Source organism: Mixophyes fleayi, chromosome 5, assembly GCF_038048845.1.
Source record: "Mixophyes fleayi isolate aMixFle1 chromosome 5, aMixFle1.hap1, whole genome shotgun sequence".
Classification (NCBI taxonomy): Eukaryota; Metazoa; Chordata; class Amphibia; order Anura; family Limnodynastidae; genus Mixophyes; species Mixophyes fleayi.
In genome coordinates this window covers 247,031,619-247,049,302 of record NC_134406.1, presented here as the reverse complement: position 1 = coordinate 247,049,302, position 17,684 = coordinate 247,031,619, and the positions used below count along the sequence as shown (strand labels likewise).

Sequence of the window (17,684 nt, the reverse complement as noted above, 5' to 3'; positions counted from 1 at the left end):
CACATGGAGGAAAGGGAGGTAAGAGACAAATGATATGGAGCTAGATTTACTAAAAATTGTGCTTGGTGGTGGTTTAAAACCGCCACACATCGCCAGTAGTTTAGTGCTCCAAAACATTGCATTTACTATAGGGCGATTTGAGGCTGCGATGTAAAATGCCTTGTGATGTGTGGCAGATCTAAAACAGCTGAACTGCCGGCATTTGGGCCAAATCCAGCATAAAAATAAGACTTTTTAATACCCGCTACCGATTGGCTCGATATATTGCCCACACGATGGCCGTATTGCGTGCAACATGTCCACTTTATGTGATTGTGGGCTGAATTTTTCTCATGACAGCACAAGTACGGCGCTTTCCATGTACATACCCGGACAGCATCATTTCACAATACAACAGAAGATGTGTGGGTGTACAGCATTCTGTCCATGTGCAACTATCACTGGGAAATTCCATTTACATGAGAGGGACACTGAGAGCAATTGTTATAGTAATAAGTGTGGCTCTCCTATGGCAATGAGGAGTAGAGATAATTACTACAATAAACAGCTGCCAGATACTCAGTAGGACTCAAAAGTCCATGAGTCCCCATGAAAGCAAAAACACCTTAAAACATGCCTCAAAGTGGGGGTATCTATACAATAAAGTGCCAGTACTCAAATGCCCAGAGCCAGGACGCAGTGTTGTACCTATAATTATTAACTGCCTGGAACCACGAACATGTATTCCCATCAACAGCTGCAATCCGCTACTTATGTATCAAATGTTTCCCACACATATTAGAGTGTAAGCTCATTTGGGCAATGTCAACCTTACTTTATTTCATGTCATTGTATGTACCATATTCCCATCACTGTACAATGCTCCATAATATGTGTACACTGTATAAATAGCCAATATCTACCCATATGCAACTCAAAAGTGGGTGTATACAGTGGGTTGGTCTTAAGGATTAACACTATAAATCACTCACAATCAAGAGGTTAAAAAACAAAAGCCTAATTGGTTGGGTTGTAACAGCGATTAATGATTTACAATCATAAAACCTGTTTCCCTGACACAATAGAGCAGCAAGACATGGCGCGCAGATTAATGTTTAATGTGTTACTTGATACAAGAACTCAGACAATGCTCTGAAAATTACCAAACTGCTGACAAGAGTTCCGAGAAGCTAATTCAGTATTTATGGCGCATAACTCCCTTGTTACTCTGGTCTTATAAGCAGGATGTAAAGTATGGGGAAGGCAGGTCACTTGGACCAGCATTTTTGTTTTGTATCAAGCAGATATTCATGACAAACCTTTTAATTCAGTCACAAAAGACAGTAGTTGGATAAATTATTTCAGTGGATTATTCAACTCTTAAAGCAGATATGATTAATATAAAATACTTTCACCAGGAGTTCCAGATTAGTACTTTGTTATCATATGTGAGTAAAGTCAATAAAAAGTATATTTACAAATGTGTAAATTCACCAACATCATTTCCTTGGGATCATTATCAGTCCTATGTGGTACTTTGGGGCCACAAACATTGTAATACTGTGCCAAATGGGCCACAAACATTGTAATACTGTGCCAAATGGGCCACAAACGCTGTGATATTGCATAGTAAAGCAACGTCCACACTACCAAAATATAGCCCAACGATAGCAGTCTGCAGTTGACAAGTGAAAACCACCTGCCCCTGCAACCTTGAATGTTTTTTTTACTGTAGTCAGTCATAACACATTACTGTGGACCTCCCTAAAACAAACAAAAAAAAAAACACACTTGGCAGATGTTTGCATTTTCTTTCCCATCAGCAATTTGTAAGAGCTTTGCTAAATCTTTGCCTTTATGTGTAATCACTGATGTATGAAACAAGTACAGCATTAAGGCAGTTATATAACCTATGCATCTGTGAACTCAGTGTTTGCAAATACCCTTGGGTAAAATCACGAGACTGAATATAATTCTTAAACAAAATGTAATAGAAATAGTGAAACCGTATGCAAATTGTACAATAGTACTGAACACTGCAACCCTGGACATTTTTAACTCATTAGATCAACCTTTTATTTAGTGCAACAGTGTTGCATTGTAGTTTTCATGAACAGATTGCTTTTTATTTCCATGTTTGACCTTTGAATCATCTTCACTCCAAAAGGACAAGATATATTAGGACCAGAATGCAAGCACAGGCTTAGTGCCAAGTCCCTGGCCAGAGACGCCAAACAGCTCATCAACAGAATCAAGTGACAAACAAACATATATGTCACTTGTTGTGCTAGAAACAAAAACGAATATAAAATTTTTATTTTACTGAATTCTAGGTACTCTTGCAGATTTGATTATTGGGTATTTTAGGATCAGCAAAGAGTAGACTATAGAACAATACACCTGTAACTTCAGTAAACTCTTAGTTAACTTCTGGTTTACACTAGTGAAAGATCACCTCCAGAAACCCTTTGGTAACAATCACGCAAAACAACAATTCTTCTTGAAATAAACAAACTCCTGTAGGAGTCTATGCAATGTTTCTGCAACTCGTGATTCATCTTTCAAAATTGGCAGTTAAAAGGGAACATTTTCTCAGCTTTACTTAATAGTTCAGTAAGTTTACAAAATATTACCAAATGTTATTAATGTTCTATAAACACATTTTGGGAAACCAACCAGTAAAGTATCCAGTTCAGAAGAGTCTTTGGCCTTGTAGAAGTACATATTTAAGTCAACATAGATGCAGGTATCAGACACGCATAGAGGCTGATTCAAGTCCAACTTAAAAAATGGCATATTTGTGTACATAAATTTCATACTTTAGGACATGAATTACACCTATGTTTTTTGGGGTAAAATTTGATCCAACCCTGCATGAGGCCCAGTCTTTATTTTTAACCATATTTGCCTACTTACCTGTATCCCCTGGGGAAGGGGGAGGAGCTAGGAAAAGAGGTGGGCGTGACTTGGTTCCATTCACTATGGCAATGTGTATGACAGCGCTAAATTGTCTCATCTTACCATTAACCACTCAGTATTTAATGAGGGGGGTGTGGCTTACTGCTACTCACATCACCTTAGCACACACCTGGCCATCTCTCCATAATGTGCTCCTAGTTCAGGAATCTTCAGGACAACATGAACAGTAACTAGAATTTGCACATTCCTTACAGAACAGAAGCATTATTTGTATACAGACAATTGAAGACAACTATTTCTGTGGTAGACCCCCCAAAGTGACACCATGCTCAGGAGACCCATAGCAGTGTACATTTTTATAGATTCATAGCCCTGAATGGAGATCCGGAAACCATGGTACATGTTATTAGACAGTTTCAATATATCAGCTGCCTAATGGCTTGGAGATGAGCACAGACAGACACTTTATAAAATGCAGTTAAAATGTGCTTAAAACTAGTTATTCCTTCAAATTTTAACTTCGCATTTATGCTTGAAACAATCATATTTAGACTGAATTTGGATATTACAGCAACTACAGAATCCCACAATTCAATTACACAATCATATACCAAGTTTTACCATTGCAAATATGACAGCATTACTGCTGTAATACAATGTGTTATGTTTTACTGGTTGAAAACACATATATATTTTTTCCCCCATGCAGTCACACACACACACACACACACACACACACACACACACACGACTACATGGAGGTTTTGAAACTTCAATGCAAAAGTTAATTTCCATAACGAAAAGCCACATACTCTAATGCAAGTTTAGTTAGAAAAGTTTTATTTAAAGGTTTGCAATACAGCCATGAAAAATATTGACTTTCAGGAAAGTACAAAGATAGACTTAATCTATAGGGTGGACAAGGCAGCACAGGAAGTAGAAACAAGCGTAGAACAGGAACAAGCTTCGTTTTAACAATACTACACATTTAACATCTAAAAGAATATTTTCATAGAAAATACACAAAATTATTCAAACTGGAGCTAAATTAGTATGCACCATGCACATTGCCAATTAAGTCCCTTTGATTGACATTAGCGCAGGAATAAAATCTGCTCAATGGTAGGTCAAGAACACAATTATTGTATAGTACACTTATCAGATTGTTATACCTTATGTGCTACCTGTCTTTTGTGACTGAGATTTTTAAACAATGCAATCTATGAACGTTTGCTGCCAAATACAGATTTTAAAAACAAAAAAACACAAAACAGTGCAATATCAGTTTTGGATTAACAGCTTTTCTATACGGAAAGCCTTTTGTGGAAATCGTATCTAGTGTCTGAAAGCACAAAGCTTCCCACGCATTTAGCTCAGTCTGCCAATTTTTATTTAAAATTTAAAAACAAAAACAAAAAAAAGCCTTACAACAGAAAAACAAAAAATCAACCATGCTCCCCAAAAAAACAAAAACCAACAACTGTTTACGAGACCAAAACTTCTGATCCCAACCAACACTCCATTGGGATCAATTGGAGGTCTATATTGCTTGGCTCATCATGCAGTCCAATATCCGTCCATTCTGTTATATAGCGTTGCAATGTAACATTACAGGACAAGCCTAGCTCAAAATGATCATTTGACAAGAGCCATTGAAAGTAAACATATCTAAAAAGGAGCAGGAAATAAAAGATAAAAAAAAAATGTAAATCTCTAAGGCGTAAATATAAATAAAACATGAAATTCCAACGCTAAAAAACAAACAAAAATCCCAAAGTCATTTAAAGCCAGAGGATAGGAAAGTTATTACTTAAAGCACGACATACCTATGTGGGGGGCGGCGGGGGGAAACAAAAAAAACAAGTATAATAATTTCATATATTAATATTTGTATGCAAATATCTATTTATTCAGCTCCTTATACCTGAAATAATCTGTGTAGGAAAAAGAATAAAACACCGTCACACTGTTAGAAAGGAAGGGAAGTAGCTCCTGGACTGCAGGTGTAACTGTGCTCCATCCTCTTACCAGCAGATATTTTCTTAAAAGCACAAATCCTACATCCCTTTATACAATGTGAACATTGAAAGATGAAAGCATAATATTCATGCTGCAGCGCTTTACCTAGACCCTATAAAATAGTTAAATTCTGCTGGTAGCACACACTGACCACCAGACTGCCATAGTTTTTAGCTCTGTCACATGGGTAAGTTCTTACACTTAATCCCATCTGTCCCTTCCGTCACTCATTCATGTATGTTAATCGTCTCCCAATTTAGAGATGGAGTGTGGCCTATATACACAGGGTCCGATAGCATTGTGGGCGAGATATGACATAAAACAGAAAAACAAGATACAGACCAACCAAAATAACAGCAGTAAAATGAGAAACTGAGATAAGTGTGCACAAAAAACAGCAGGTAATAGAATTCCTTCAACAAATACCCACCGATATTGCTCTCATTAGACGTTCAGTTTGGAGCAAGCAGCACAGAACTAGTTTTCATGCACTGTTTTCAAAGCACCATAATAGTATGCAAGTCAAAAATAAGCTGGAGAATAAGAACCTTATTTTAAAAGGAGATATTTTTGGACATATGTTGCATAGTAGTACCCCTTCCCATGTATCTGCAAAGTAGGAGATCCCATTAACCCAATACACTTGTCAGAGATCTGCAAACTCTAGTCTATTGCAGTGTTTCCCAAATCATGCACTGTTGGTAGTCCCTGCGGGACCACCAACAGTGCATGATTTCCATATATACTTGTTGGAGATATATAGGGCCTGAGTCATTAAGGAGAGTAAAGCAAAACAAAACAGTAACTTTGCATGTTGGCAAAATCACATTGCATTGGAGGGGGGGGGGGGGGATAAATTTATAATGCAGGGACAGATTTATAGTTGGGCTAGAGCAGTGATGGCTAACCTGTGACACTCCAGGTGTTGTGAAACTACAAGCCCCAGCATGCTTTGCCAGCTATCAGCTAGTTATCTACTGACAAAGCATGCTGGGGCTTGTAGTTTCACAACATCTGGAGTGTCACAGGTTAGCCATCACTGGGCTAGAGCATTTCCTAGATCTACTTTATTATTTTGCATGTAAGGGAAATACTAGCTGCTCTTTCATGTAGCACTCAAATACTTGATAGCTTTATATTAACATTGTAATTTAATCCAATTTGCACCCCTTGCATTGTAACACGGTTGGTCCAGGACCAGATTTACTCCTTTTTTTGACCTTGCTCTCCTTAATGACTCAGGCCCATAGTCGTTTCTAACTGACACATTGTAAAAGAACTACAGATGGTACTTTCACTTGCGATAGTGCGAGACCTGGAAAACATGCCTTGTGAGGGGTCCCCGAGGACCACATTTGGGAAAGACTGGTCTATTTGAAGCCAGAAGGGTCATAAGGCAAAGAAAGATTCCTAGTGAAAGGTACAGGAGCCATGTACAGATGCAACCAATTGAAAGGTTCTGTGGCAATACAATCAGCTGCCATCGGCACTATGCTTCCGACAACACTAGTATGAAGTTACCATTTCTTCCAGGGTCCACCATACTTCTGAAGAACCGTAAAATCTGCCGAACTCTGCCAATTAGTGGCAGTGGTTTAGGATGGGCTGGCTCACTATTTAGGAGTAAAGGTTTGTCCTAATGCACTTGTCTCCTTTAGCACCAATTTCACCCATTTACAACTTCATGCAGGAGAGTGTTTTCCCTTTGTTATAGGAGCACTGCATTATACAGTATAATGTACAGTACGGCCCTCTAAACACCAGATTGAATTTTAGAAGCAGTGGTGAAAAAGATGGGGCAAAATGTCAACATAACTGTTGATGCAGATCTGCTAAGGGGGTGACTTAAACAGAGAATATAGCGGGAATCATGTGTACTATAACTGGCCTAATTTATCTTCTACGCCCACCCACAGAAAACACATTTATTACATTTGGTCTTAAACTATCCATTCTTTAAACATCATTGATCTGCCAATTTTGCCAGCACTCACTTTGCTTCTTTTGAAGATATAGGCCAGATTTCCTACACAATACACACTACATTGTTATGTGAAAGGGAATAAATATTTTGCCAAGGTCAGGAAAATTTAGAGGACGCCACAGACTAGAAAATGGGGGAAGAAAAAGATCAGAGTTGCAGATCATAAAAAGGGTCATAATTTGTAAGATACAAGAATTATAGCAAGACTATTATAGATAATGTTCATATCTGTCCACATTATTCTTTTTACTACTCTCTCAAACGATACTGCAATTTCTTGAACATTCTGTTCTAATTGGGGGGATTATAGCGAGTAAAATGTAAATGCAATGAAATGGCTTTTACCTACTGCACATTACTAGAACGGAAAAATAAATCATAGTATTTCAAACTGCATGGAAAATAAGACATTTTTACACACTTACACAGCAGTCTAACAAGCAACTCTAAACCTAATATTCCCAGTGATAAAATATTACGTTATCTTGTAGCATCCATATACATAAAGATATTTATAAGTGTTACAACTTGCTCTTCTACACAAACACTTTGAAAAAAAAAATATGTAGAATGGAACAGGTTACACAGTTAAAGGGGAGCAAAAACAAACAAAAAAAAAACCACAACACTTCACTCTGAATAATAAGAGGGTCCAGAAAGCCATCTGCACATATACATTATGCCCTTAATAACAATTATCCGGAAAAAAAAGAAAGGGGAACATAAATTAGTTACAGTGCTGTGAACTTAAAACCTGTCATTTAAATTAATACAGCTTTATGAATTCAGTTTAAGTACTCATCAGAAGGGTCGTGCAACGGCAATTAAGTGGAAAAATCAAAGCTCAAGACACTATTTTCATTTAAAATGATTTTTCATAAAATTTTAAAAAAAACTTGTTAGCTAGCAAGACTTTAGTAATTACAACAGGAAACCATTGGATAGGACATGGGAAAAATAATAAAATAAAGCCCTGGATATCCAAAGAAATATTAAATGTGTAGAACTGAACAACCTGTCTCAATTAACTAATACTTTCGACAGCTTTATACATTTAGACCTGAGAGCCACAGTAAGAGCCATGTTGCACCCCAGCATACATGAGACATTTACAGTTGCATAGTGCTCATATTACTACATCAGCACACTGGTAGTATAACATGTATTAATATTCCCTCATCTTTTTAACAGAATATTGTGAGTTACATAGAGAAAAAAAAAAAAGAGCTCACAGCAACTCACTGTGATCTTAGCACTAAACATAACCCACTCATATTTGGGCAACTACACATCACAATACACCTATGTATTGCATTCTTTGGATTGTGTATATGGTTGAATACATCGCATATTTCGGTCCTTCCTGTGTTTCTTATTTCTGGTGAATGGAAGGACTGCACTTTATAAAGAGACCAATCTAGCCTACTAGGGAATTAATGATTTTCTTAACCCTGAATATTATTTTGGACCTTACACATTCAGTAAGGTGGGGTATTAATGTACAAGTCAAAAATATCTGGAAGAAAGCAGTATTCTGAAAGTGTTCACAAAATAAACTATCATATGTTTACAGCACTGAAGTGAGCAGTTATGCCTCTATGGCCATGCACACTCGAGAGGCCCTGGGCTGCAGGGTCAGCAGGATTCTCTGTACAGATCTATTCTGTACTACCAATACAATTTGTATCTTATGTTAATATTTTGTGCATTTTTTACTCAATGCTATTCAATTGTTGGCAGAAATGTAAAAGTAAACCGCATAAAGTTTTTAACCAGGGTCCAAATAAAGCCAAATTGGGTACTGTATGCAAATGATTATTAAAGTCAGCTTAGAGGACACAATCTGATCCAGTACTAGAAGTGGTTACTGTGTAAGGCTGGACATTCACTGGCATTTGATTTGTGCTTAAAACCGTAACTTTAGACATCAGTGAAAATGCACGTCCTATGCACATTTGGCAAGCGGCTGTTTTACAAGACATTAGAGGGTGCAGCGAATAGAGCAGGTTGAAAATGATTAACATCAGAAGTGAATATGACCCATTTTAGTGCATTGCATTAGTGTTCAAAAACGCTAGTACAATTTACACTACTGGGTATGAGCCCCGAGGGCTGCCAGAGCATAGGGTGAAGATAGAGTCTCTTTAGGTACACTTTATTTTATATAAAGCATTACAAATAGATATGACTTTCTGATTTTACTGCGATTTAATACACAGTTTTAGGAACACACTTCTAGTATTGTGTGTAAATATACGCCTAATTTCTAAGGCTCCTAAATGCAGTCTCGTTCCCAGATTTCCTTTTTTTCTCAAACCCTAAAAGAATGTTCTTAACCAGTTGTGAAAAAAAAAAAAAATAAAAAAAAAATAAATATATATATATATATATATATATATATATATGTCATCTCACATAAGTTAACCAGTTACAAACCAATTTCAGCACACTAGGGGAGTAATATTTTGCTGCCAGTTCAGACATTATAAAATATAAAGCTTAGTCATAATCTTTATGTAGGGAATAAAGCATGTTCACAAATTTTCAGTTCTACATTGAATACTTTATTCTTATAGTGTCTGACCAAGTGCTACCAAATGGCATGTCACATATAAGTTCATTTTTTCAATTAAAGTTCTCACTTTTTTTCTTAGCAACAAGGCACACCACAGCCATTCTTACGCTTTCCCCTGCTCCAGATTTTTATTATAGATAATAATTCCGATCAGAAGAAAAAAAATAGCATATTTATAGAGATTTTCATAATCTATAAAAACCTAAGTACCACACTGCTTGGAAGAAGCAGAAACAGATTATAAAAAGGTTTATAAAGTTTATCCCTGAAAGAACCAAAAATGATTGTTGTATCAAGGCACATGTAGTAATATATTCTCAGGCAAAGATGTATCATTAGTTTCAGGTCACACATTCTATCTGTAACCACTTTAGATGATCCCAATAAAAGCAGCTCAACTTGTTGTCCTTTCCTGCTCCCCAAAATATAGTGTCCCTCCAACATGTTTCTCAGCTTAGTCACTGCTGTCATCATCGTCATCATCATCAGACAAATGATTGGTCGATTTGGGAGAGCCGCAGAGGGAGTCCGATCTGCCAGGCTGACAGGAAGAGAGGTCTCCACTAGACAGCTGTTCATAGCAGAAGTCGCAGACCCGCACAGCCTTAGAAGACTGGTTGGGCAAAAGAAACTTCTTCTCGGAACAAGGTCCGCATATGACAAAGCCACATTTACGACAGTGATGCCTTCGGTTAACAGGAGTAAACTTCACTTTCTTACAACGCATGCAAGTGGAAGCTTCAGAATCCGGGATCCAGACCGCAGCATGCTCGCTATTGGGCGTTTTTCCGCTTTTGGAGATTAAATCAAATACACACTTGTTAATGTGGTTCATCCATTCTGATTTTTCGGTTGCCGTGGCTGCATAAACTGCAAATGATTTTGTAGGGGTTTTGATGAGCCATCCATTACGCAGATCACCTTCATCTGGTATTGTGTCAATTGTAACATTTTCCAGAGGGATGATATGCTGCTTGTTGTACTTCTTCTTTTGAATAACAATATTGCCATAAACTAAAATGTCATTAAACAGGAAAAACTGTCTTGCTTTTGGTTTCTTTCTGCAAAGCTTTGTTAACACGCCTTCCCCGATCAGAACCCTGCCTTCAATAGCCAGAGGCTGGCCAGCTGTTCCAAAGCAGCCTTCCACTACATTTATACGTCTTGCATTAGCTTCACTGTTTGCTAGGCGATCCACCATCTTCTTCAGCAGATCTAAAGATGTAAATGCAAAAAGTCACATAGTTGCAACAAAAAGGATAGAGAGAGCATATTATACACACACATTTCAGGTCACCCTACCCAGAGAGCTTAATCAGTCTCAAACTTATCATTGTAAACCCCAGGAAAGATTTCAGTTTCTACAATTGTACAGTGGCAGATCTTTAATTATCAATTATTTCCAGTATGCAAGAAATGCTTCAATTTCAACAGAGCTTTACTGATGCCAAAAAGAAGCAAGTTCACCCAGAATCATGTACATCGTGGGCCACGATGACTCAATAAATCCTAACTCTGATCTCCACCAGTCCATTTTATATTTTAAATTGAATCAATGAAGGGTTTCCTTTTATAATATCAGCATAAAACGAGACAAGAGTAGAATGATAAAGAGGTTAATGACAAGGGTACAAATACATATTAATGTTATTTGAGCAGAGGATACATCTGGTGGTAAGCTATGGTGGCATTATAAAGGGGGAGGGCTGTTAGAGAGAAATCACTCATTCTAATAAAGCTCACAAACCTTGACATACATAAGTTTAAAACTAGAATTTTAACTTTGCAGTAACACACAACAGCTTGCAACAGATCATGCAATAGTTTTGTGGTTGAAAATTTGTAAATGGTATTGTTAGATTTTAAAAAGGCATAAAAGTGCAAAATAGACATAAATGTCCTAATTTAGAGTGTTAGCAGCAGTGCAGGGTGATGTGGGTACATTTTAAATATACAGACAGATTTAGGTTTGAGAAGGGGTGTGTCCTAGCTAAACTCTGAATTGCAGTGTAAAACTAAAGCTATCCAGTATTGCAAAAGCAGCCTGTAGTTCCCTACATGCAACATGGTTTGCCCATGAGCAAAGCTGCTTTGCTCCTAGCTCTAAAATGAGGTCCAAAAACGTATATTTTGCAAAATAAAAAACCCTATTCTATATACAATTGTTTAGTGTTATACATGAATTTATCTATCAGTCAGTTTTGCCTGTGGACCATCTCCAACATAATTTCATCAGGTATGGACCAAGTAACAGACAGTATTTCATGCTACTCAGTTCCGACTGCCAATGTCTGCTGGATAGATCTGCACTGGGGGCCAGTCGTACTAAAGACAACATACATCTGGAACACTAAAGATGGAGATACTGTAGTAAACGTTATGTTCTACAATCTAGCAAATTGTTGCACATAGGATAGGGGTTATATATGCATGTTTTACTCCCGAACGTTAACATGTTCCAATCTTTAAAAATAAAATAATCTAATTGCCATATTTGTCCAAGTCAAGCCACATTCTTTGCCTATAAATAATATCATCTTTCTGAATTCAACAAACATTTCTCAGAGAAAAGTACCACCATTACTCACACCTGAAATGCAAAATATATTTAAGGATATTGTCACACGGGAAAAGCCAGAATATTCACTACTACTCCTGTGGTAACAGGATGCAGAGAAGGGGACACCTGTCTTCCCGACACATGGCAGCAATTGTGGCCTCATTCAAAAGCACCTGTGTGGAACAGTCCTAAACCAGAAGTGGTTTTCATTCTCTGTGTTTATGTAAACACAGAATCCAGTCAATGCAACATTTCCTTAGAGCCATTTCAGTTCTCATTAGAGACAACATTTTAGCAACAAATACATTTCAGTTGCATGAGATTTGTCTGTGTAGCTTTGTTGTTTTGGGCATGATTATTAGACAAACACATCCTTGAGACACTACAAAGCGCAAGTGGATATTTCCAGGGTCAGAAAACTATTTCATTATCTTCCTTTCATTACTAATAAAAGGTCAGATATATTTAGCCGCGCGGTGTCTCCGGAACAATCCATAGACATCTCCTCAATGTTTTTACTCAAATCTCTGGTCATTTTCCCTCACATCCCATAGAGATGAGGAGAAAATGAGTGAAGGTTCCTTATTGTATTGACCGGCGAAGTAAGCGGCCAACTGAATCTGCCCCAAAGAGTAAACTCATGTATCGAAAAGCAGCAGCAATGGAAGATGATTATCATCTATTAAATGCAGCACTTTCAGGGTATATCTACCTTTACTTGCCACATGTAACAACTAGGGGGGAAAGAGTCAAATAAAAAATATTTTTTTTTTTAGAACATTTATGGTTGCAATTCTGCATATAAAGACAGGTAAATGGGGCTGGGCCATAGACCATGTATCACAAGGGGAAGATTAGCTTGCAGTTACAAGTTTCTGCTCCCAAATAGTCCCATACCTTAGGACCCATTCATATCTTCACTAAGGTATGTTTAAAAAAAATATATATATTTTTTTAAAGAAAACAAATCCTCAATATAAAAGTCTCCACTTTTTGGCGGGAACTACTACAGCATAATGCGTTCTGGAGTTCATGCAGTTACAGGTCGAGGAGAGATGGACTTTAAAACTGCTGTGATCACATAATATTGCCCTTACTTCCCTCAGACCATCACAGTCCTCTCACACAACACAAAATAAGAGCTCAATGCAGACCAGACACTCTCCAATCCCCAAAACGTCCTGCTTAGAGTTCTAACCCATTCTAGCTGACTCACAGCTTGTTCTCAGGCTTCCACCTCCTCTCTTCTACCCCCAGTTACTGCAGTCAGCATTTCTGCACAGTAACCTCAATACCTACTTCCAGTACTTCTCAGTCATACATTACATACATTCTGTTCCCTGCTACATAATATCCCCAATTCTCAGCACTTCATTTGTCACTATGCACTAAAGATAAACACGCTGCCAGAATTAGGGGCTGTGTGTTAATGTAAATAGAACCATAGTACTCAGTTTTTGGCGAAAAGCAGTGACTGCTCAAAATAGGGCAAAGATGATGGAGGATTTCAGGGCAATGGGGAGGGTGTGGTGCAAGAGGTAATATTACCATGCATGCGCACCTGAACACAGCCTCGATTCCTCCTCCAGCCACAGAAAGAGACCGTCTGAAGGCAATCATGGGAGAAAGTGTAGTGCTGCGCTGATCTTTCTTTCATATTTGCTTTGATACATGGACCACATTATGTTGGTTTGTAACACAAACCTTTCAGATAATTATCTAAATGATCTAACAATTGGTTTAGAGCAGTGGGTTTACAAACTAGTGCTCAGAAACTACAAACAGGACACAATTTGAAGAGAGCACCTGAATACTTAAACGAGAACTTTTTGACACCTCTAATCAATTAAACCACATAAGAATAGCAAACAGGAGGAACACCTCAGCCCCACCAGCTGAAGCCAAGAGCCAGCTTGTGACACTGCTCTTCGTACTGGAGGGCTCAGTCCGCCCATAGAGCTCCCCTGACGTGCTATGGGCAGCTCTGCATTATGCTGGTTTCCCTGCAAGAAAGACAAACATGATTCAGAGGGAGACTGTTCTCGGCTGCAGGTAAATAGGCCGTGGGGGTATATTTGATTACACCAAGGCAAAAAAAAGTTAGCAATATCCTTTAGCGGCAATTACAAATATTTACTCATACTCCTTTGAAGCAGCAGTCAAAACATAAATCTATGCTAGATTTTCACTATAAAAATATGGTGTACACTGTAATTATTATTTGACCCTATATACACTTACAACAGATCTTTCTAAAGACAACAAGAGACGAGTGTGGGAAAAGAAACAGCCTTTACAAACTCTGCATTTCTACTTTAAATGTAACATTGTAGGCTCACAGGCACCACAAAACACTATATTTAATAGCTATTACACAACCTCTGCCAACACTTTGCATAAATACATCTGAAGTAGTGCTTTTGGTAGAAACTATGGATAGAATAACAGTTCCTTACAGCTAGGGTAAAACTATCATTTACAATGCAGAGTTCAGTCTCACCACTACAGATGGCAAAGAATAGAAAGTCAATTATGCCTCCTGTGACCTCACTAGCCTCAGCCCTGCTATATAATCCCATCAATCTGCAGTTTGATGGGTTTATGCAAGGACTTTCCGATTTTAAACATTATTCCAAAAAGGCGTAGGACAAGTATATCCAGTTTAACCACTTCTACTTGCAAAATGTATTGCCAACATCCTGTGATCTGAACAAAAGTTGTTCCAAGAAAGAAGCAAAACAAAAACGCCACCACAAAAAGCCGTTGAGGGATAGGAAATTGCAACTAGTGTTACATGGTTAGTGAAGTTGAAAATGATGTTATGATCAGAAGATATTAACCAGAGTAGGTGCAACACTAGTACATTCAATGTTCGTTTTTCTTTGTAAAATTAAACATACATATTTCCCTATTAAAACACTTGTAAAAGAACATAAACAGACATAGAAACAGAACTCATTGGTCCCAGTGACCAGATACCAATTCAATTTTGCACAAGCAGCCACAGAGTGTTTTTATTGTGTCTTGTTTATCCTGACGCTGCCTGCTATTGTTACCGCAAATGTAAAAATTTTGAATTGGGGTCAGCGTATCCTCCAATATCCCTCGAGCCCCACACCCTCCTGGACTGCAGGCATTTGTTTATCACCACGTCAACATGATCACGTTTGATAGGTCACTAGTGTTTAATGCACATTACGTACCCTTAAGTTACCCAAACACGTTACAATCTTTGTTTTCTAATGAATTGTGGACTGCATTAATCATCATCTTTCAATACCAAACATGGTACACATAAAAGCAAAACACAACAATCACAAGATTATCTCACGCAGAGTTTGACTGCGCAAGTTGACAGATTGTACTAAGGAATAATGTAGAATAGTGTATTTACTGCACAAGTGCTAGAATGAACATATATTTCTGACTTAAGACCACAACACTCCCATACATTAAATATTTTGCACAATTCTATTAAAATCTAACAAATGGTACAATAAGATTGAAACATGTAAAGGTAGCCCCAACAAGCATCCTTAAAGGAGTCTGGGATTTGTAGTTTACAGATACACTTCTTTCAGCAGAAGCTAACCAGCAAACACATCAACTGCATAGCATGCCAAAGGTTAACAAATAAATATTTAACTGGGGAGCTATAATTCAGTTTGGATGTTTTCGGTAAATAAAGCTGTCACACACTGCTAAAAAAACATAAGACAAGTATTAAAAAAAGAAAACACACCTTTTTTTTTTTTTTTTAAATAAATTGATCTATAAAAGATAAACCCTGCACTCAAAGTGGACATTTTGAAGCGGCTGTATGAAAATTTAGATGTGATGATATGAGAAATAGAACAGGAATGTAAGTGAATGGGTTTGGTTAGTTTTACACCAAACTGGAAAAAAGTGGGGGTATGGCATACTACTGTATACCAGCACACTTCAACCGGTTTGTACGCATAAAGATATAATATACATTGTGTAAAATATATTTTTTATAATATATATATATATATATATATATATATATATATATATATATATATATATATATATATATACACATACACACACACACACACTATTAATCACTTCTCTGCATATACATAACCTGCAGTGAGGAGGTTCATGTATTAGAAGCCAAATAAAACATTTGAGATGGGGAGGTTCTGTACATGCAGGATTGCTACAGCCATGTCTACCAACTATTTAAAAGCACAAACTCAGACTTTGGGTGTATATAATATAACATTGCACACAAGGCTGAGCCAAGAGGGGATCCACATGCACTGTGCACCATCAGATGCAGCAGAGGGACAGTGAGCTGGGTCTTCAGTTTGGGAAGGGTGCTGTATCTTGTATCTCACCAGGACAGCACTATCAATGCATTACATGGAAGGGGTCTATGCCACATAATAAAGCACTGCCCTTCCTGGCACAGAGGGAGGCTGGGCACGGTGATATTATACAGACTATGAACAGCCTGTGACTAAACTCGGCCACAACATGGCCGCTGGCATCCCAACAGGAGGAAAGTTTTCACACCATCCTCAAATGGCCGCAAAGCCGTCAAAAGTTGAGCCCGGAGTGCCCGGAAAGCCCCGTCCTGCGGTCTCCACAACTTACCAGCTCAGTAAGGAGGCCGCCCGAGGTGTAACCTACTGCACGGAGCGGACTGGCCGCCCGGTGGTGTGTGCTCTCCGCAGCCGCCTCCCCTGCACCGATCACCGGGGGGAGGAAGTGGAGCCCTGTGATAAATAGAGCAGGAGAGATACTCCGGGGAAACGGCCACTCCTCTCATCACATGCAGCCAGGCCCCACCCTCTCCCGCCTGGGACACCGCGCGTTGTGTCCTGACAGATGGGCTGGGGGGGAGATGTAGGGCACCGGCCTCCCGGGCTGGGTGAGTCACCCGGGCTGTTCTCAGACAGCTGCTGCTGCGGCGGCCGCGCTGGTTGTGGGAAGTTACAGCGCTCCTCGAGCTTTTACTACACTTGTCAGGACTGACAGGGAGAAAGGAGAACACACTCAGTCACTGCGGGGAGGGGACGGTGCGCCCTGTGGGGAGTTCTGTGGTGAGGTAATACAGGATGACAGCCGCGCCATCTTGAGGGTGGCAGATATTGGCTGTGTCCTGATCTGTTCTGGGTTTACTACAAAACCAACGTGAATGCCAGACCAGTTTAGTCACGTCAGCCATCCCTAACTATAGCAGATGGAGACTTACCACAGAGTAGTTGCAAACTTTTGAAAATGTAAAGTATATTTTCATGCCTGCAAAAAATAGCTTCATACTGTGAATGTATAGAGTACCTGTCTAGAGATGCTTACTGACTCCCATGTTTTGGTTTTGGATCTGGATCAACTTCGTGTTTTGGTTTTGGCAAAACCACCCTGGAGTGTTTTTGTTTTGGATCTTTTATTTTTTTGAAAATTGCTAAAATATGCTAAATTCACATAATTTTGCTCTTTTTTTCCCCTCACATTATTATTATTATTAACCTCAATAACCCTAATTTTCATTCAATTTTGACCACCTCACAGGTCACAATATTATTTTCATACACTTTTGGCCAAAGACTGTAGCGAGCACAAACACATGGCAGTTCACAGGACATCTAGGAAACAGTGCCACACAGCAGTGGCGG

At 38.5% G+C, this 17,684-nt stretch overlaps 1 protein-coding gene and 1 long non-coding RNA gene across 2 annotated transcripts; both read right to left on the bottom strand.

Annotated features, from left to right (window-relative positions):
- Positions 1–3,717: 3,717 nt before the first annotated feature.
- Positions 3,718–9,260, bottom strand: LOC142159175 (uncharacterized). The gene is made up of 2 exons (XR_012692920.1): positions 5,664–9,260; positions 3,718–5,612 (listed from the first exon to the last, which is right to left on the bottom strand). It is a non-coding gene; the product is annotated as an uncharacterized LOC142159175 (long non-coding RNA).
- A 182-nt stretch (positions 9,261–9,442) lies between these two features.
- On the bottom strand, positions 9,443–17,056 carry PLEKHF2 (pleckstrin homology and FYVE domain containing 2). The gene is made up of 2 exons (XM_075213831.1): positions 16,663–17,056; positions 9,443–10,691 (listed from the first exon to the last, which is right to left on the bottom strand). The coding sequence occupies exon 2, from the start codon at positions 10,675–10,677 to the stop codon at positions 9,931–9,933; it is 747 nt and encodes a 248-aa protein (XP_075069932.1). The 5' UTR covers positions 10,678–10,691; positions 16,663–17,056; the 3' UTR covers positions 9,443–9,930.
- Between the last annotated feature and the right edge of the window lie 628 nt (positions 17,057–17,684).